Source organism: Aptenodytes forsteri, unplaced genomic scaffold (genome assembly GCF_000699145.1).
Source record: "Aptenodytes forsteri isolate BGI_AS27 unplaced genomic scaffold, ASM69914v1 Scaffold145, whole genome shotgun sequence".
NCBI lineage: Eukaryota > Metazoa > Chordata > Aves > Sphenisciformes > Spheniscidae > Aptenodytes > Aptenodytes forsteri.
In genome coordinates this window covers 2,778,076-2,798,983 of record NW_008795122.1, presented here as the reverse complement: position 1 = coordinate 2,798,983, position 20,908 = coordinate 2,778,076, and the positions used below count along the sequence as shown (strand labels likewise).

General features: G+C 46.3%; 1 protein-coding gene across 1 annotated transcript; it reads right to left on the bottom strand.

The window, feature by feature from the left end:
- Nucleotides 1–4,044: 4,044 nt before the first annotated feature.
- Nucleotides 4,045–20,019, bottom strand: RRM2B (ribonucleotide reductase regulatory TP53 inducible subunit M2B). Its single transcript, XM_009277138.2, has 9 exons — nucleotides 19,912–20,019; nucleotides 16,114–16,269; nucleotides 14,174–14,290; nucleotides 13,085–13,218; nucleotides 11,919–12,013; nucleotides 9,346–9,479; nucleotides 6,046–6,150; nucleotides 4,834–4,947; nucleotides 4,045–4,362 (listed from the first exon to the last, which is right to left on the bottom strand). The coding sequence occupies exons 1-9, from the start codon at nucleotides 20,017–20,019 to the stop codon at nucleotides 4,210–4,212; spliced, it is 1,116 nt and encodes a 371-aa protein (XP_009275413.2). The 3' UTR covers nucleotides 4,045–4,209.
- Nucleotides 20,020–20,908: the final 889 nt, after the last annotated feature.

Here is a 20,908-nt window from a genome sequence, read left to right as displayed (position 1 = left end):
AACATTAATATTTGCTGACTCAAGGGCTCCACCAGGAGGAAAACCAGCCTGGATCATCCCCTCAGAAGGGCTAGAAGGAAGGCGCTCCTCTGGCAGGCTGGGGAGTGACTGGCAGGGAGGCCAGACTTGCTGTTTAACAACGTTCAAAGGAAAGGATGAGAAATGTGGCAGAATTGTATTAGCGCAGTGTCAGCCGGCCAGGGGCTGGCCGCAGCTCCAGGTGTGCTGCCACACACACAGCGTCCTCATCTGCTGCAAAAATCTTACCAGTCCAGCAACACCGTCTCCAGGCTGTCAAGAAACTACTAAGAGCGAGCTTGCTGATTGCCCTGTCTTACCCACTTTCTTTTCTTTCCCAGCAAGGGCTGGGAATAGTCACTGACCTACTGCGCTCCACAGTGGTTTCATGACCAGAGAGCAGGGCTGGGAGCACACTGTCTGCTTATGACTATTGCTAATCAAGTCATGGGTTTTGCTAGGACCCACGTGTCTGCTTGAATGGGAACAGTGGGAGCTACAGAGGCCGTTTTGGATGTTAAAAGGTGGGATTCTACCCATGAGCCTCAGCTCCCCTTGCAGCCCCCAGAGACAGGTTTCTGCTCACCTGACCGTTGCAGACATGTCCTTCTCCATGAGACAAACCCCTCCAGAAGCACCTTCGCTGTCACGCTGGCTATAATGGGAGTCCATGCACCAGCCTCTGACTCTAACCCAGAGCACTCGGACTATATATTGAAGGCATGCATCACAACTTCTCTCTCACACACACACCCATCAGGCTTTTTTAAGCATGATGGCCACAGTGTGAGATGCTGTTGTGGTTTAACCCCAGCCGGCAACTAAGCACCACACAGCCGCTTATTCACTCACCCCAGTAGGATGGGAGAGAGAATCGGAAGAGTAAAAGTAAGAAAACTCGTGGGTCGAGATAAAGACAGTTTAATAGGTAAAGCAAAAGCCGCGCATGTAAGCAAAGCAAAACAAGGAATTCATTCACTCCTTCCCATCGGCAGGCAGGTGTTCAGCCATCTCCAGGAAAGCAGGGCTCCATCACGCGTAACGGTTACTTGGGAAGACAAACACCATCACTCTGAATGTCCCTCCCTTCCTTCTTCTTCCCCCAGATTTATACACTAAGCGTGACGTCATATGGCATGGGATATCCCTTTGGCCAGTTGGGGTCAGCTGTCCCAGCTGTGTCCCCTCCCAACTTCTTGTGCACCCCCAGCCTACTCGCTGGTGGGGTGGTGTGAGGAGCAGAAAAGGCCTTGACTCTGTGTAAGCACTGCTCAGCAGTAACGAAAACATCCCTCTGTTATCAACACAGTTTTCAGCACAAATCCAAACCACAGCCCCATACTAGCTACTATGAAGAAAATTAACTCTATCGTAGCCAAAACCAGCACAGACGCGCAGAGCCAGACCCAGCTTGTCCACCAGAGCCCTCAGAGGCACATGGTTTCTGCCCAAGACCCAGCGCTGGTGGGAGAGGAAGGGACCTTGTGCCCTTCATGCCTGTCTCAAGGAGGCACAAAGGGGCAGCAGGGACAAGACTTTTGACTTGACACCCCTGAGGGCGCAGATGCCATCAGGTGTGAACCTCTGCCAGCTCAGACCCAGCTGCCCGGTGCTTGGCTGCAGGCAGGCCTGGCTGGCCCCTGAGCTGGGGCTGAACCCCACGCTGCTGTGCCCAGGCACAGTCAGGGCACCCGACCCGAGGGCACAATGCCCTTGATATATCAGATATCAGATACCACCCACCGAAATTACATTTCTGGAGTGTTTCTTCTTTGAATCTAAGGGACTCCCAAGAGATTTCTCCTTGAGCCAGGAAATTCCAGGGAAAAAAGTATTTGTTTGCTCCCTAGACTGCAAACCCCATTCCTGGGAACAAGAAACAGCAAGTCAAGAGCTCACAAAGTGCAAGACAGCGTATGGAGCACTCGTAACTTTCCCCCACAACCCAAAAGCTGTGAACACCGTCTTACTCTGGCATGGCCCAATTTTATCGTTTTGGATTTCACAAGAAAGCACGTAACTAGCAAACAAAGGCATGCTCCTCTCCACGTTCAAGTTTTATTGAAACTACATACATACTTTACACACAAATGGAATGGGAGCCGTTGTACCAGACTTTGGTTCTCATATACATTAACAGAACCTGAGCACATAGCAGTTTCGTATTTGAATATTCTGTATACTCTCATCTTAATTCACAACACTCAAAACAAATGCTTTTTAGTACTTTTAGTGACATAAAAATAGGTTCCATTCCTCCAACAACAGACCCATTTACAACATCTTCTCTTTCTCCCCCATCAACGCAGTATTTCCGAAAGGTGCTGGATTTTCTGAGTCCATAGTTCTCTTGCAGTTGCAGGATGTTAGTGAGGGACACCAGTTCCAGCTTTTCTCTGTACTCTCCAGGTCCCCCTCTGCCCTCCCCAAGTGCCTCATGTCAAATGATGCAGGCTCTTCTGTAGGAAAAAAAAGCTGTCCTGTTTCCATGCTCATTACATACTCATGATCTTTTACTGAGACCAAACAAAAAGAGTCAGTTTTGCTGCTTGTTTTTACATCAGGGACAATTGTTCACTAGAAACTACGCTAAGGCAGTGGACCTATTTAATGAACTCAGGTACCCAAGGCTATGGCTGATCTAGGCTGGCAGGGAAATAACACTTATATCACCCCACCACTGATAACCCTGGGCTGTCAGCTCATCTCATGCCAGGCATATCGAAAGCAGCACAAGATGTTTGCAACAATAAGAAAGACTTACAAAAGCTCTTATACAAATTGCTGAACATCATGAAAAAATGCTTGGGTTTAATAAAGCAGAACCCTTTGTCTAGCTCATGTACACTCACTTCACCTTTGAAAAAAAATGAGCGTATCTATTTGCAAATAATCTACCTAGAACTGAATAGTATTCCTTCCATCCCAAGTACCACTGCAGTATGTTAGCCATTCTTCAATTGCTCCATTCTCTGCACGTGACATCAAGAAATTAAAGTTTTCAGGCACACACTGGAACACACCAAAAACCAAACAGTAGTCCTTTGTAAGATGCTGCTAATCCATACTACTTCAAGATTTGTTTTTGAAAGGTTTAATACTTTCCTCCAGAAGCTCTTCTGTGACAATGGTTTCAATGGTTCACATTAAACACGCAACTTGAAGTACCTTCATACGTTATTGGTGCTTCCTTACAGCCCAAGTAGTATGTTTGTAGCACCTCAAGGGATAAACCCTTGGAATTATATGCCTTCTCACCTCATCAATGCACAAGTGAAACCGAGAAGGGGAGAATATCAAATCACCCACCATGCCAGAGGGAAGACACCCACCGCTGGCTGTTCCAGTGTCAGATGCTGATTGCAACTCAGCACAACTACAGACTGCTTAATAAGGCACTTGTTCAGAGAAGCAGGGAAAAACAGGCAGCACAAGCCAAAAAACTACAGGATGTGTTTTTTCTCCACTATTAACAGGCTTGCCTTTTCAAGGACCATTCATAGTCCACTGACCTGCTCAGTAACAGCTGTAGGACAAAAATCGTATGTATTTGATTTGAACTCCTACCAACAGCCATCAGGTTTGCAACCAGAGTAAAAACGTTTTCAGACAGAACCCAGGTTAATGGGGAGATCAAACTGTATCCCTGGGTTTAATAAGATTTTATAGTTCATACCTTATTAATGTCTTCCCACATTCACTTATTACTCTATCTGTGGCAGGACGAAGGGGAAGAGCTTTTACTCTAGACCAAATCTATAGACATGAAAATAGAAACTATGAAAATAATTTATAGCAACATATATACATAGAGTGATACCTCATCTGGTTTTCATATTAAAATACCATAACATGAGGTAAATAAGCAGTTTGCTTTCTTAAAACACTACCAAAGTCTTAAAAAAGTAGTAGTATCCAGGTAATTTTTAAAGACAGCAATGAAAGCAGATGAGTCAAGGGAATTTTAAAAAGGCCATCCTTTTAAAAAGCCATATAAATTTTTTAAAAAGGACCCCTCTTTTTTTTTTTTTTTTTAAATGACACAGAGATATTTACTCCTCAGACAAACAACATGAAAACCCAGGAAAAAAATCCCAGTAGACTCCAATTCCAGGAGAAGAAATGAAGACAACTTCACAGCAGAAAATGAGATGGGGAGAGGGAAACAGTCACCATTCGTTTGCCAAGTTATCAAAAATCTGCATCCAGAGTGAAGACATTGTCCATTGTTTCTGCCATAACAGCAAAACGTTGATATTCCGAAACCCGCTTCTCAAAGAAATTTGTTTTTCCTTCCAGAGAAATATTCTCCATGAAATCAAAAGGATTTTCTGCATGAAAGACCTGGGGAAGCGAAACACTATTACACTGGTGATTCTGATAGGGTAACAATGCTTTAAAAAACCCCAACAAACAAAACAGCCAAACTAGATCATCCCTTGCCGTAATATGCTGTAGAATCTATGGACACCTATCTAAGCAAGTTCAGTACTGTCACTCCCCAGGAGTTTGGTCCATGGTGAAGTTCACCTGCGCAAGGTGCTTATTATCCTTCAGGGACTGCAGCACTTGAGCACAGCATAAGTTTCCCATTACAAAACTACAGAGCCGCTGAAGGGAAACAATGGCCTAAATTGTTCTTGCTCTTTTAAATAGTGAAGCATATATATTAACGCTGTGGTTTCAGCTGTCACTCACAGAAAGTGCAAGCACTAAATATGACCTGCTCCCAGGCACATTAAGAGAGTGCTTTGTGCTGACAGCTTTCCTGGGCTGTCCTGGCAGGCCAGCATTCCGGGCAATTGTATCTCTTACCTTTGAGAACCCAAGCTCCATCAGTAACCGGTCTGCGACAAATTCAATATATTGTTTCATCAAAGTGCAATTCATTCCAATCAGACCAACAGGTAACGCCTCTGTTAGAAACTCCTAGAAGTTAAAATACAGACGATATTTACAGAAATTAAATTTAAGGGAAAAGGAGAGAAGACACCTGTGTTTCACAGTAACACAATTTGTGATATTCCAGGCTCCCCAGGCAGTTGTCTGAATAAATAACTTGCATCACTAAACTCAACAACTGTCTTCTGTTTTCAGTAATTGTTTGTATCTTCCTTTATTTTTAGCATGTTCTTCTGGAAAAGGCACAAGAATTTTTGTTACTGCCCCTGTCATCTGCCTTTCCCCACCCCCCCGTAAGATCCCAAGCTTCAGTGTAAGCTTGAGCTCCAAGTTCAATAAAACCTACAGACCATACTAGTAGGAGCAGGAATAGATCCAGAAATCTCCAGTTTTCCTTGGCTTCCAGCCATTATAGAACAACAGATCGGAGAGGATAGTGATATATATGAGTGCTGAACCCAGCCACGTATATGTTTAGGCACTGATGCAATACCTCTCAGTGTTGTGAGGCAAAGTTGGGGCATTTGTCATCATCACAGTAGTTAGATGACAACAGAAAAGAAAGAGTAAATTACAATCCTGCCAAACACTCAGCAGTGCAGAAACTTGTAGTTGCAGATGGGTAGCACTTCATGTGAAGGAACCTGACAGCAACCTCAGAAAAAGTCAGAACCCAGCATGGTACACGTGACCAGAACAGACCCTGTCTTCTCCTGAGGACAAGCAGGGATGCGTATACAGTAGGGAGAGACAAAGATCCTGAAAGGACAGAGGTAAACAAACTCTTCTCTAAGAAACAGTTGCAGTTGGACTAGATGATTGATGTAGGTCCCTTCCAACTGGAACTATTCTATTCTATACTAAGACAGCCTTTCTTCCTTTCTGTCGTTAAGGAGGAAACCAGCTGCCAGCTTCAGCTTCTCCCAGTTGCTTGACAACTGAATCAGAAAGTCTCTGACTCTTATTGTCACCATTAAGGAAGAGGGAAAGGATTGCATAACGCATCAGGGATCCAGGCCTGAGCCAAGTATCAAATACGGAATCCCAAGTTAGAATTTAATTTGTCTATTTTTGCACGTAAGATTGGTCCTGCGCTGCCCACAATGCTGTCATGGCCAGGCTTACCTGCTCAATTTCAACAGCATTAATGATGATCTCACGGACCCGCTCTTCTGATGGTCTGTTCACTAAATAATGGAACATTAGACAAGCAAAATCACAGTGTAGACCCTGAAATAACAGAGAACAATGAAAAAAAAAGTCAGTTTTTCCCTCCTCCACATAGTTTGCTCTTACTTTCAGGCAGCCTCATTCAGGTTGAAGCTTCCTAGCCTCCTGCTTCTTTGACAGTCTTAATGTTACCACGTGTAGCAGGCACTTTTAGTTTACAACCCAGTTAGTAACATCTGAAATCTAACATATGACACCTATGCCAAAATAACGCTCAGCATACGTGTTTCGCAGGTAAGTATTTTTGAGAGCTGCTCTACTGTGAGGGATCCTACACAGAGCCCTGCTGGATCCCTGCCTCCTGTCACAGATGCTTTTACAGAAAGACTCCTACATCAAGACCTGCAAAACTACCTGCCAGTTAACATAGACTGTTTACCTGCTCTCCACTTCGAGATACCTGTACAGAAATACTTGTTTTAAGTTCTTTTAGTAGCCTGTCTTCCTTTGCTTCTCCTCACAGCATTTTCAGAAAGAAAGATTCAGATTAGAGTCACCAAATCCAAGATTAACAAGTCATCTCTCCACACAATGTGTACTTACTGTGAGGAATTTGCTACTACAATGTTCATAGGTTTGTAATACTTAAGGCTACTGTGCCCCAACTCAACTCACCTCCACATTTCACCCAGCTATCCTGTACAGAGCCCAGTAAATTGTGTTAATTCCCAAGATTTCCAGAAAAGCCTCCAGCCAGGATAAGACAACATCAGGACACGAGCAATCTCTCACAGTCTGAGCGGGGTACCAGACAGCTGCTCCGAGAGGTGCCTCAGTTTCTATTTGAGCTTGCCTGGCTACAGCTTGAGCCTCTGGCTTCAGCCATACCCACTGCTGCTAGACTAAAGGAGCACTGTGCTGCCATCTCTCCTCTCAACAGCAAGGTGGTGATTACAGCCTATAAGCACCATGAGGGCACATCCAGAGTGAAAACCAGTCAGAAGGATTTGGCAGACTATGGGCTACGAGACAACCCAGTGCTATTGTTAACAAGGGTCAAAACAAAACCAAGATGCGAAAACTTTTTTGGAAAGGCTACAAAATCCTTGTGCTTCAGGTCATGAAACAGCCCTGAAACAACATAATTTGGGAAATACTCCCCTTCTAGGGACAGCATTAGCTGTCTGCTGCAGGGCTTCCCGTGGTCTTGTCCAGGGCACCATCACCAGCAGGATGCAGGACATGCCTAGCTTCTCACCCGAACCGGTGTGCTCTGCTGACTGGTGGTCCCAGCAGCTTTGCACCTTTAAGAATCAGAGATGCACCAGCTCAAAGAACAGCCTGGGAACAGAGCCTGCAGCTCAAAAAACATCGAGCATTAACCATTTATCTGTTCACGTGCATCAGAAAACAGTTTGTGTAATTTTCCACTGTGGATTCTTTTTACTGCCACTGCTTTTGTAACAGCATTTCCTGGTTTTCAATGCAGGTGCTGTGTGCACCAAGCCTTACCCTTTGTAACAGCTCAGCAGTTGGAATTATGCCAGCAGAGCTCAAGAAAAATTCAGTCTTTTGGTGCTTGACTCTGCAGAGAAGTACAGTTACACTGCTGTATAGAGGAACTCACATCTCATTCACCTGCAACTGATCCTTCTAACAAACAAATACTTTCTCACTCGAATGGATCAGTTCGTGATGACTCACAGAAACAGAAGACACAAGGAAGGTCAAGGCTGAAGAACTGTTTGGTTTTGCTTACTGATCATATCACTTTCTTCAAAAGCGTCTTTTAAATTAAAGACATCTTGTAAAATGCCTCCTTTCAAATCAGTTTATCTAATCCATGGAAATTACTTCCATTATGATAAAGCTTTTTATTCTTTTAGGCCAACTCTGGTAAGTTCAAACCACTAGCATGTTTATACTGCATACAAAACTGGTCTTTCTGCTTTTTCAGTGCTGACAGCACCATAAGTTGTGCAGTGCCTTAAAGACAGGCCCCAACCGTAAGCAACCGCTGCCAACTGGCAGGCAGTGGTGCAGGAAGCGGTGAAAAAAAAGGGCACTTGTCAGCACGTGGCCTGCCACATTCGGTGTGCTGACATGCAGCCCCTCAGACACATCACGTCTTAAGCTAAGAAGCACTCCCCTCTAATGCAGGCCTGTAGCTGCCCCCTCCCAGGAGATCCTATCACTGTGCAGTAACACAAGAACATGGAGAGGAACGATATCTGCTGCTTCTGCAGCAACCTGCCATAGCTTGCCAGGCAACGGATGCAGAAGGCTGTCTGCAAGCTCTGGGACCCACAACTAGGGGCAGATGGGGAGTGGTACAAGGAGGCCACTTGAACCTGACTGAAGCAGTTAAGGCAGAGCAAGGCTCAGAGTCACATCCTAACTAGGTCCCTGCCCAAGCCAGCCCCCACTGCAGTTGGGGACCATGCAATTCCACACCAGTCCTTGGGCAGCCAGGTCTCTGCCTCCCTTCACAGCACAGGAAAACAAACGTCCCCTTCAATCCAAAAAGTCCACCTTTTTGATCACACTATGCATTGGGGTATTGCTAATATTTATGTTTACTCCCTTTAAAAACAGGTATTTCTGCTGAGCAACATAGCAGCACCTAGGCTTTAAGTTCATTAGTAACTTACAGCTAGAAGTCTGCTTCTTTCCCCTTTTTACAAATATTCTGGGAATAGCCTGCTCCTTCGCAGGACTCCAATCTTTCTACACATCAGCAGTTAGAGCTCCTCCACCAGGCTGCAGAAACAGGGTCAGGCACTGCTCTGGGGAAAGGAAGCCTCTTCTCTGTGCTGCCTAGGAGGTGATGTTAAAGCAGATGCAGAAGGCTTACTGCAGGAGAAGCTCTAGGGAGCACGGCCTGCAGTTACCTGGCAGGTAACCAGGACCTCTGTCCTACCAGGACAGTGGACCTTCCCTGGAAAACCTTGCTGCTGACACTGGCTAGCAGAGAACCTACTCAGACTTCTACCACCTCCTTGGCCTCCAGCACTGCCAACATTAAAAAGGCTCCGTCATACCCAGAAATGCATCCCCTACTCACTGCCGGATTCTCTTTCTCACTGGTTCCTACCCAAACACTGCTTTCTGCTCTCTTCACCTTCCCTCCAACCCTCCCTGCCACCAGAGGTGGGCCGCTCTGGCAAGACTATGGGATGTTTATGAATATAATTCTGCCCTTCCCCTGGGAACTCACTTTCCTTCCCAGACAGTATGTAGGACATGACATGTTACCTCATCTCTGCTAATAAGTTCATTGGAGAAAGTCAGTCCAGGCATCAGGCCCCTCTTCTTCAGCCAAAATATAGCAGCAAAGGAACCCGAAAAGAAGATGCCTTCAACTGCAGCAAAGGCAACCACTCTCTCACCTGTTTAACATAACACATTTTCAGTTAGACACAAAATAGTGTATTGCTCGTCAGCAAGACGCACCATCTGCATCAGACAGACTGATGCTGGAGAGGAGCAATCCCCTTTGCAGCACCAGGTGCTGTGTCTGACCACATCTTTCAGCAGATCCCGAGGCATACAGGGTCTACACACGCAACAGCACTTAACCTCAGGCAACCCCAGCACAATTGAAGAACCAGGACACCCACTGAAACTGCCACAGGCCAGAAGGGAAAGAACATAACTGTCCAAAGTGGCCAAGACATTAGTACTCTTTTATCTCTTTCTCCTAAAAGGCAGGAAAATGGCTGTGTAACTAATAGACAAAACTGAGAAGAGCCAATCTCCTATAAATTAAACAAAAAACCCTACACCTCAATTTCTGCTTGTTGAGAATTTACATAAAACCATATTCTTACAAGAGTGGAAGAACACAGAACATAATTCATCAAGACACAAATAACTATTTATGTTGTCCCACCTGTTATCCCACCCGTTATCCCACCCATCCAAGGAAAGCACAGCATTATTGGTCCCAGTTCTCCCTGTTCTCTACAAGAATGTATTTCTTCAGAGTACAAGACCATCTGACTGCTTGGTGATGACACATCATTCCATGCACTCTATTTTAAACAACTTCACAAGATCCTTGGGTATATTCTAACATGAAGAGCTTTTGCATTAAGTGCTGGTGCCTTTTCCCAGTGAGAACTGCATAGAATTTTGTTTAAAAAGTAAAATAACCCCAAAATAGCCAGATGTCCCACTTTCTCTATGAGATGCAAATGCCATCTGCTGGCTCATCTGAAGAAATTCAAGTTAGGAAAAACGCATGAAGAGCAACACGAACTTACAAGTATCTAAGGAACTTACAAGTTACTAAGGAAAGAATTTGTCTGGCAATGCTAAAAATCTCCTAGGTTAATTCTAGAGAGGAGTGGAGGAAGGCTGCTCATACAATATAGGTTTAATGAAGCACAAGACTGAATATCGATATGGTTTTTATTACATTCCAACTGACTAGCTATCATACAAATGAGTTATGCTGAAACAAAAATCACCCATCAGCAGCACCACATAACGTGAGCGCACGCTGGGAGGCTGAGAGTTCACAGAACAGACAGAGCAATTGAACCCTCAGCATAAGAAATCAACCAAAGCTGCGGAGACCCAGTTGCAGGCCAGGTCCCTAAGCTGGAGGGAAACACTAAGCAAACAAGCCAGCCAGCCACTTTCATATACCATATCTCATAATCCGTAACTGTAAGACCTGGGCCCCCCAAATGTTTTAAACTTGGGACGTTTTCTCAAGAAGATGAAAAAAACAGAAGACTAGAAATTTAGTAGAGTAGTACTTTACAAAGTAGTAGTACTTTACAAAAATTTGGATAAGATGCATGAAGTTTGGAGGCAGGGGGTGGGGGGAACATTGCTTTTTGAGTTAGGGAACCTTCTGATTCCTGGCACACTCCATGCTGCTGGGAGCCAAATGAAGGAGATGAAGAAGGGACTCCACACACAGCAAGCAAAGCCAGACTGGGGAGGCAGTGGGATGCTCCAGGACAGGAGAATCTACAGCTACAAAAAGAACCCCACTCAAACAAGAGCTGTGAACAACAGATGCTGCAAAAGAATGACATTCAGATTTATTTTGTTTGTCTGGCTGAATTTCTCCATCTCCTACACTTTCTCTAAGTATAGAGGATGTTTGGTTTAGAAAATTCACCAGAGTCTGCCCATTATTCATTTCAGCTACAACACATCCTTCAGAGTTAACATTGTAAGCTGAATGCAGAACACTGGAAAGGATGCCCTGCACCATGCTGATGGAAGCTGAGCCAGTGTCCCAGCTCTGAAATGAGATACAAAACCTAGAAACCTGGTCCCAACAGCAAACCAGAAACATCAGAGACAGATGATTCTTGAATCTTTTTTGCCCAGGCTCAGTCATGCTGTTACAAAAAAAGGCTAAGATCACACACGAATTTGTCTATATGAACATGAACACAGAAAAAGCCTGGACTTGCAAGACTTCAGCTGCCCAGTTTTGAACACTGGAGTACAAAATAGGAGCCAACTGGAAGAAATAATCAGAACTCCTAGAAAACAAGGTCTACAAGCAAAAACTGAAGAAACTAGGGTTGTTCGGTATAAAGACAAAAAAAGACAGAGAAACCCACAAGCATTTTTCGTAACATGATTCTAGCATGTGCTGCGATTACTATATTGCTTTAGCTGAAGATAAAAACATACATGCTCACCAGAAGTTACTTCTAGTTCTTTAGTTAAACCAGAGACCCACAAGCCACTACATCATCTGTGAAGAATTTCATTTCATGTTCCAGGGATGCAGCTCACTCCCAGAGGATTAGTTTCTGACATGTGCAACAGAAACAAGTTTTTAAGAAGCTACACACCAAAAGTGGATTCTCTGTCTTCAATCCACTTCAGAGCCCAGTCTGCTTTCTTCTTGACACAAGGCATTGTTTCAATAGCATTAAATAAGAAATCCCTATAGAAGAAAACAAAGAGAAAACATCAGAATAATAAGAAGTGATTTGTGTAAATCTGCCCTGGTTGTCCCTACTGGCTCCACCAGACAGAGGAACCCATTATGCTAGGCTCTGAACTAACCCAAGTAAGAGACCATTCCCACCCCAAAGGGGTGATGATCTCTGACAACAAGGTGTGGCAGATGTGCAGAAAGCGACAAGGTCTCAGAGGAGGCGAGCTGCAGAGCTGCAGAGATGGGAAGTGAACTCAAATGTCCCATTCCAGGAGTGCCCACCCACCAGACCACACTGCCTTTCAGACTTCAAGCCAGATGGCAGCCACTTCCTACCCACAGAGCTAAACCTCATCTTGCCCAACTCCACAAAAGGAACTGGACAATTCCCACGAGCACAGGCTCTGTTCCCATGCTAAACACCTCAGAGGAAACCTTGCAGTCCTCGCACTGTCACCACACAGGATGCCACCGTGGGAAACCAAGCTCTGCCTGACCATCACCATGGTGGAGTCTCTGAGGGAAAGTGCTTCTTTTCAAATGTATTACCATTTGGACTAGGAAGTTCTCCAGACAACATAGGTGATGGGGCTCTCCAAAGAACCCAATACTTTAAAAATAAGCAGTTCAAGTTGTATGAAAAAGCCCTGACAACAAAAAAGGTGAAAGGATGCAATACATTGATTAGTATATGTTAGAAACACCAGTTGGATCATGAGCACTCGATTTCCCGAGGCAGATCCTTTGCTGATGTGAGAGCAAGCACCTCAGGAGCACAATAACCACAAGGAGCTTGTCTAACCTTTAACAACACTTCACATAGTTCACACTTCCTGCAATCAAAGATTTATACAAATATTAACTAACCTTCTGACGCTTCCACAAAAGTCTGTTGGTCAGTAATACTTCTCTCCATTTTGGGAGTCAGGCATGCAGGCCTTGAAAGCTTTAGGGAACCGTCCCCAACTGCCCCAGTAAGTCAGTGTGAAACAGAAGGCAGCTGCTGCTGCCCAATAACGGTGCCACTGGACTAGGTGACAGATCTCCCATGGGTCTGTAACACATCCAGAGGTTTACCTTTTCTCAGGATCTTTGATGTAGGTGTCTATGAGCAAGCTGTACATCTCTGAGTGAACGTTCTCAATGAGAATCTGAAAGCCATAAAAACAACGAGCTTCTGGGATCTGCACCTCCTGACTAAAACGCGCCACCTACCAAAACCAGAAAGCATGGCAATGAGTACAGTAAAACCAGTCCTGCATGACAGAACTCTAAGCTTAATGGGAGAAACAGTAGATCTCTACCACAGAGAAAGGATGGGAGCAGTTCAGCCCTACTTTATTCACAGATATGTCAATAGGATAGGTGTGGTGCAGAAGAAAATAAAGCAAGCTAGCAAGAAGTAAATACATCTGCTGTGCATATTGGATAGAGAGCTGCAGTGAAGCATGAGGGCACACAGGAGGAGAACAGAAAAATATTGCAATAGTAAACACTTCATATTGAACAAAGCCTCAGACTTTTTGTTCATCATTAAAAAAAATAAACAGTATGACATAAGACATGTTCATATAATATATGCACATATACTATGACATATTCTACACGTTATAGACGTTCAAGATCTAAACTGGGCATTTGCAGTCAGATACCACTGATAACCTGTGGTGAGACATTCTGCAGCCCAGAACTGATTTCAGTGGAAAGATTTCCCCACCTTTTTAGCAGCACCCATCTGCAGCCCTAAAAGATTCTAGGATGCCGTTCAGTGAGAGCAAAATGGATTTTACCAAAATGAAGAAACCAGAGCATGGCACAGCACAATCCCTCCCTACTTCTCATCTAACACAAGTACAGGAAGAAGCACAGGGTTCTACTAATTCATTGAGAAATGCGGATCAATACAGCCAGGCAGAAGGCTGAGCTCAAAAACTGTCCAAGAGTGATGTGATTTGGAGTCTTGCTGACCACAGTTGACCCAATTTAACTCAGACACTGGCTCCAGCAGAACAAGCTGCTTATTCCCCTTGGCAAACGTGAGATGATGGGAAGAAAAAAAAAGTACACATTTAATAAACTTATGCATTAATGTGAGAAAACCAAAATGAAAAGCCGATAAGCCAATAAAATGAATAAGTATTCAAGCCCTCTGTAAAGCCTTCTCACCAGGTTTTCATTTACAATTCCATCACTGGCTGCAAAAAATGCCAGAACATGGGAGATAAAGTATTTTTCATCTGCTTTGAGCTTGTTCCAGTGAGGAAGGTCCTTTGACAAATCAACCTAATGAAAAGAAAAAAGACAAACGTTATTGCCCTTTTGAGTTTGTCATTCTGTAAGAACAGAAGCAGCCTAGTCAAATGACTGAGGCAAAGTTTTGGCATTTGCTCTCAAATCTTTACATGTAGAGAATTTAAACACGTGACTGTAAAAGACAACAGACACACTGCAGTACTGCTGCCTCCCTCTGCAACAGTAACATCACGTTTGCTTCACAGTTTACACTTTTGTATTGGAATAAAAAAAAGTGTCTATTGAATTATAAATAAATTGGATTTTGAAAAGCATTAGTATCTTCTTGTCATGAGTATGAACATGCACCAACAAGCAGCACTCACACTTAAAATCTACTTGAAATAAATGCTGATACTCCAAGAAACCTATACCCAGGTGTGCCAAAAGATGGCCTTTGGCAGGTGTTCAGCCAAAGAATGGCACGGGGCAAACACTGTGCAACTGCTCTTGTCTACCAGGCTGAACTCTAGCCACAGTAGGCCCTTGTCATGAGTATGAACATGCACCAACAAGCAGCACTCACACTTAAAATCTACTTGAAATAAATGCTGATACTCCAAGAAACCTATACCCAGGTGTGCCAAAAGATGGCCTTTGGCAGGTGTTCAGCCAAAGAATGGCACGGGGCAAACACTGTGCAACTGCTCTTGTCTACCAGGCTGAACTCTAGCCACAGTAGAAAACCACAACTTCCTTCGCATAGGCCTTCTTTGTTTGTTTGTTTGTTTGGGGGGGAGGGAGGGATTTCTGAACCACAGCAGCAGTTAAGTAGGGCCAGATGTGAAAAATACAGAGGCCTAAAAACTTATATATGTGTGTGTGTATAAATATGTACACATATATGTGTGTATATAAACACATACAACACGAATCAGTTTTAAGTTAACTTTCCAGTTCATTTGGAAATGCACTGACAGAAGGAACCAGTAATATGGTAAAAGGGCAATGCTGATCAGGCAGGAGTTTAAATGCCTTTTCTTTAACAGCTTAAATCAACCTCTGCTGCAACAGGGCAGCAAGCCTCCCACACAGGCAACGGAATAGCACTTCTATGGACAGCTGCTCCTCACCATCCCAGGTTGCTTTCTGGCCTATTTAGAGCCTGCCAGTGCTTTCAGCTCACTCCTCTGCAATTGCAGTTCACTGCTCACAAACGAGCAAAGGCTGCAGAAGCTTTCAGTTGGAACAACCAGCTCAGCTGGCAGGTAATCTCTTCAGATCAGTGCAGTGTTCAAAAGCCTCCGCTGCTGCAAGTGTAGCGAGCTGAGTACTGCTCAGGTCTGGCTAACCAGCACCCTCGTGGAAAAACTTACAGCTTGCATTATAACACAGGGCAAGTATCTACCTAGGGCAATCAGAGTCAATAAGAAGCATTTTTAGCAAGTGTCCCTGATTATCACCATCTTTCTGGAAAATAGGTGCCTAACATTAAAGAACAGCATTTACATGAAATTGCCCAGAACACGGGCAAGGAGTTAGTTGCAGGTACAGAGACCACAGCAGGGTAGGAGCTATCTGACCACAAATCAGAGCTATCTGACTTAGGCTCCCTCTATAACCAGAGAAACGCCCCAGGATACAATTCCACCTCATCCTAAACCAAACACCTAAAACAGCTCCGCTGAATTGCCCTGTGGAAGCAGCTTTCTTTCCACTGTCCATGAAGGGAGTCCTGCCCTGGTGCAGGCACCTCACGTTCGATGCAATTAACTCCAACCCTTAAAACACAGAAGCCAGCAGCAGAGCTAGAAAGGAGGTGCCAGGACCCCGGTCTGAGCACCTTGTGCCAACCCACTGGCCCCAGGGCTCACCTCTTCTGCTGTCCAAAAGGAGGCCTGAGCCTGTTTATACATTTTCCATATGTCTGGGTACTGGATGGGGAAGATGACGAACCGGCGGGGATTTTTTCTGAGAAGAGGCTCCTCGTCATGATCCAAGCCATTTTCAGCAGCACTTGGAGAGGAGCTCTGAAAATAAAGCACAGTTCTGGTTAAGGTTGCCGTTACTTATTCATCCTCTTCCCCATATCCCAAAGGTGTGGTTCAAAAGCCACCCGTGTCACGCAGACACTCACCTGCCCCCCTCGGGTGGACGTACTACCCGTCCCTGAGCTACCTGCCCCCTTGCCCTCCATCCGTGCTCCCACTGCTGGGGCAGCAGCACTGTCTGTCTGCCCAGCTCTACCCGGCACGGCTCGCACCAACCGCCCCTCCCAGGTGTGCCAGCACCAGGAAGCGCCAGACACCTGCGTGCCAAACAGAAAGCCTTTCTGCAGCACGAGGAGGAAATCTGCCCCGGGAAAAGACATCAGCCGCTGCGGTACTGCACACGGGGAGATATGTGCAAGGTCACCGCACACTGCCGCCAGCCCACATCCAGCACAGCTCCACGAGGCTAACTGCCCAGGTTATCTCCAAATCATTTGCTTTACATCAAGCCACTTGGGCCTAGATGGACTTTCTTAAAAATGCCATGAGATCACAGCAACTAATCCCGTTTGGTAGAGGAACAGCCCTGTGCCACAGCGAGTCTCTGCATGGAGGTTCATGTATGCAATCCTGCGGTGAGCAGAAGGCAGCCCACACACCAGCGCAGGTCTGGAGGCTAATCTGGAGGCTGTCCCTCGAGTGCCAATATGAAGCTATGTGCCTCTCTTTCGAACAGCAGGCAGCAGGAAAACCCCTGCCTGGAGTCACCCATCCCCACCCTGCTCTCTCTGCGCAGGCTCCCGGAAAACACCCGTGCACAGCTCTTCCTCAGAGAGCTACCAGCCCAGTCAAGGTAGGGACAGCTGACGTTTATGAGACAGGCCAGTGAATAGCAGCAGAAAGGGCATTCCATGAGCAGGGCCTTCACCTCGCCTCCAGCTGGGGACATCTGCTCCCGGGATCAACGCCAGACAGCATCCCTGCCAGGCACATCACCAAGCACCTACTGAAGACAACCGTTGTGAAGAGCTGTCAGGACAGCATGCTGCAACCTCTCCAGAAGGCCTGGTGACTCACACTGATCAAAAGTTTAGCCAGCAGGACGCCCTTCTGGGTCGGTTCTGAGATCCCACTGACGCTGCTGCAGAGGATAACTAACCACAGGCAGTATATGAGTTATAATATATATTACAGCAGGGAAGGGGAGCAAAAGGTTTTGAATACCATTGCTTCTACCCTCTTAGGAGGTGCCAGAGTCCTTTCCCTACCCAGTCTGCTTGTAACCACTCACGTAATAAAAAGTAATCCTTTATTTCAATTTGGAAAATACCCTCAAACAAATAATTCTACTCACATTTAAAAAACAAACAAAAAATCAAACACACATGCACATTGCATAGCTGGCATATGTACCGCAGATTCCCAAAGAAAACACATCAGGAAGCACATTCTGGGTTACAATTTTACCACTTTATTATATTTTTAAATATTACTCAATTACACGAGACAAATTTCCCAGCATCATCTTGCAGAGTCTCTGCTGAAGGCCATGAGAGTGCAAGGCCTTTTGTACTTCCCAGGACACAGAGACAGTTGCAGTAACCCACTGGAAATGCCACAGGGGAGAATTTGGGCCCGGCAGGGACGGCACCCTGCCTTAGCACACACCTTCTCAGGGCCTGCCACACAGCTAGCACCTCCATCTGCTTCTGCACCAGCCATCATCCTTGAAAAAGGAAACACTGCAAAGGTTTTCCTTGTTAGCCCAGCGTTTTCCTGAGCAAAACCCTTCTGTACTGCCTGGGGACTATCCCCAAGTATTTATTTTAGCCTAACAAAGTGGACTAGCACTTACTAACCCCAGCCTTGATGTTCCTGAGCCACTCAAAAGCCAGCATGCAAGGCCCATAATGCAGGGAGATAATTTGAAAAATACTTCTGGTGTACAGAAGCGAAGCAGAGCAAAGGAAGAACAAAGTTCCAGTATGGCAGGAAAACTGGAGACCAACACTGAGACAAGGAGCACTTGCCATTTTTCCAATGGCCTTTAACAGCTGCCGTGCCGCAGGCCACAGAGAGAGGGCTCAACACACCAGAAATACTGTCAGTGCACAGTGAGACAGAAACGCAAGAGAAGAAGAAAAGGCCTGTGAAGCAGTGTGTACGCTCTGGAGAGCCCCGATGGCAGGAAAGCAGAAGGATGGCTTCCAGGAGCCAAAGACTCAGAGTGATGGCACGACCCTGAGAAGGACCACCACACAGAACTGGAAAATGGTACAGGTTTTTAAAAAATAGGTGTTTGGTTTTTTTAAATTGTAAAAAAGGAAGGGTCAGCCCACAGAAACTACACCATACTGGAACCTCTCCCTCAACCCACCTCCCCTAACCCCTTCTGGGGTGGAGAGGAGTTTCACAGGCAGGCTCCATTTCCAAGTTGGCAGGGAGGCAACTCCTGGCTACGAGACAGTCCTGTGTATCTCCATTTTGGTTTCCATTCCTCTTAGCCAGTTTTATCATTACCTAGCCTGTTTGTTAACGCAGTACATGTCTTGGTACAACTCAGCTGAAAATTCATGGAAGATCCCTCTCTAATTCAATTTCACGTGCTCGGCACATTCTGATTGCTGCCGGGGCTTCAGAGCAGCCACCACCTTGCCTGAAGGAGCACAACGTGTTCCCAGCCCTGCCTTCCTGGCCCCGGGGGGCACTGGCAAGGGTACGGGAGCTGGAGAAGGTAACAGTCACTAGGCCGATACACCTCCTGCTCTCAATCTGCACCCTGGATCTTTTCCTTAATCCTATGATGGTGCATAAAAGAGTCAACACCTGCCGTAATAATGAAGAGCATCCAGCTTACAATGTGAACATGCTACTTTCTGTTCAGACAACATGAGCCAAACGCATAAAAGAGCTGAAGCTGGCAGGCACAGCCCAACCTCTGCTCTAGCAGGGTCAGCCAGAGCAGACTGCCCAGGACCACGTCCAGATGAGGTTTCAGTATCTCCAAGGATGGAAACTACACAACCTCTATGAGCAACCTGTGCCAGCATTTGACCACCTTCACAATAAACAAGTCTTTTCTTACGTGCAAATGGAACCTCCTGTATTTCAGTGTGTGCCCATTGCCTCTGGTCCCGTCATGGGGCACCACTGAGTAAGAGTCTGGCTCCGTCTCCTTTATTCCCTCCCTCAGATATTTACACACACTGATGAGATCCCCCAGAGCCTTCTCTTCTCCAGGCTGAACAGCCCCAGCATTCGTGGCCTCTCTTCGTATGACAGATGCTCCAGTCTCTTAATCATCAGCCCTTTGCTGGACACACTCCAGTACATCACATCCCAGTTATTCTGCAACTGCTAGAGATAAACTCTTCTGGTGATGACAATAAACCCAATGGACAACAAAGACTGCCTAGTGGTACTGAAGCTCTTTCCATTAATTTCAAATTTGGCAAACTAGGAAACAATTAACATATATACACATGTACAACCACCACCCCACAGCAATAGCTGTTGGGCTACGTGTGCAAGTATCTCGGTTACATGCCCTGTATCAATCATAGTCAGGGAAAAAGCTAAAGGTATGTAACCGAGATACTTGCACACGTAGCCCTGTATCAATCATAGCCAGGGAAAAAGCTAAAGGCGCTGGCAGAGCCAGCACTGTGATGAGGCACATACCATGTCACGGTATGTGACCATGAACCCTTCCACACCCCGGTAAGAGGCTGCACGTGCATCCCACGAGCTCCCAAAGGCTTCAGGCCAGCCCTGGGGAGTGCAGGCCATGCTAGCGGTGAGACTGGGAAGATCACCAGCACTCCCGAGAGAGATGGCTTCACAGCACAGCAGCTGAGGAGCACAAGGCCTGCTAGTTCTGCATGCCCAAGGGGATGCACAGGACTACTGTTTGCCTCTGGCAGGCCAGAGTGAGCACCTCTTCATTGTGGGTACATACAGCATGCCGCTGTTCACAGAAGGAAACATTAAGGGTTTTTTTAGGCTTGTATTTAACACAGCACGACCCAGTTTCTGGAAACTTTGAGTACTGCTGAGATGCAAAGGTTTGGGAAGACCACGTGGGTTTCTCTGCCGTAAAGATCCTTTACCCTCACACACCTCAGCCTGGCTTCACAGGGTCATACTGGGGAGAACCCAGAATGGAGCTCAGACACTTCCTGGGGGCAGACTCTCCTGGTCCACAGGGGCTGGGAAGCCACGACCACCTGACAACATCCATGCCTGCCTCCATGGCAGCTCGGGACAGAGGGAACAAGCTCTGCCTTCCCAGCCCCAGGCAGGCACAGCTCTGCAAGCCCAGACCCCCGCAGGGCAGCAGGGCCCTGCGCTGCCCAGGCCTTGCGCCAGGTGAGCCAGGGCCTCCCGGGCCTGGCCGAATCCTGGCTGACTGTATTTATTCATCACACATACGTTTTCAGTGCTCCCTGCCGTCACGGTGCCTGAAAGGTAAGACCCTCCTGAGCCCGAGCGGGACAAGGACATGAGGGCAACCTTGTGCCCTTTCCAGAGCTATCCAAAGCGCCGCCACGGAGCCGCGTCAGTAGATCCCCGGGGCAGGCAGGGGTGAAGCTACCGCGGTCGGGGTGGCCGGGACCCCTCCATGCCTGCCCCGCACTCCCCGGGGGAAGCCTGGCCCGGCGGGGAGGCAGCAGCAGCT

Coding starts and splice junctions, on each gene's coding strand:
- RRM2B (XM_009277138.2), bottom strand. CDS start 20,019: ATGGCCTGCACTCCCCAGGGCTGGCCTGAAGCCTTTGGGAGCTCGTGG. Junction 16,270..19,911: donor TGGTCACATACCGTGACATG/GTATGTGCCTCA, acceptor CTTTATTTTCAG/AGCTCCTCTCCAAGTGCTGC. Junction 9,480..11,918: donor AGACAGAGAATCCACTTTTG/GTGTGTAGCTTC, acceptor TATGTTAAACAG/GTGAGAGAGTGGTTGCCTTT.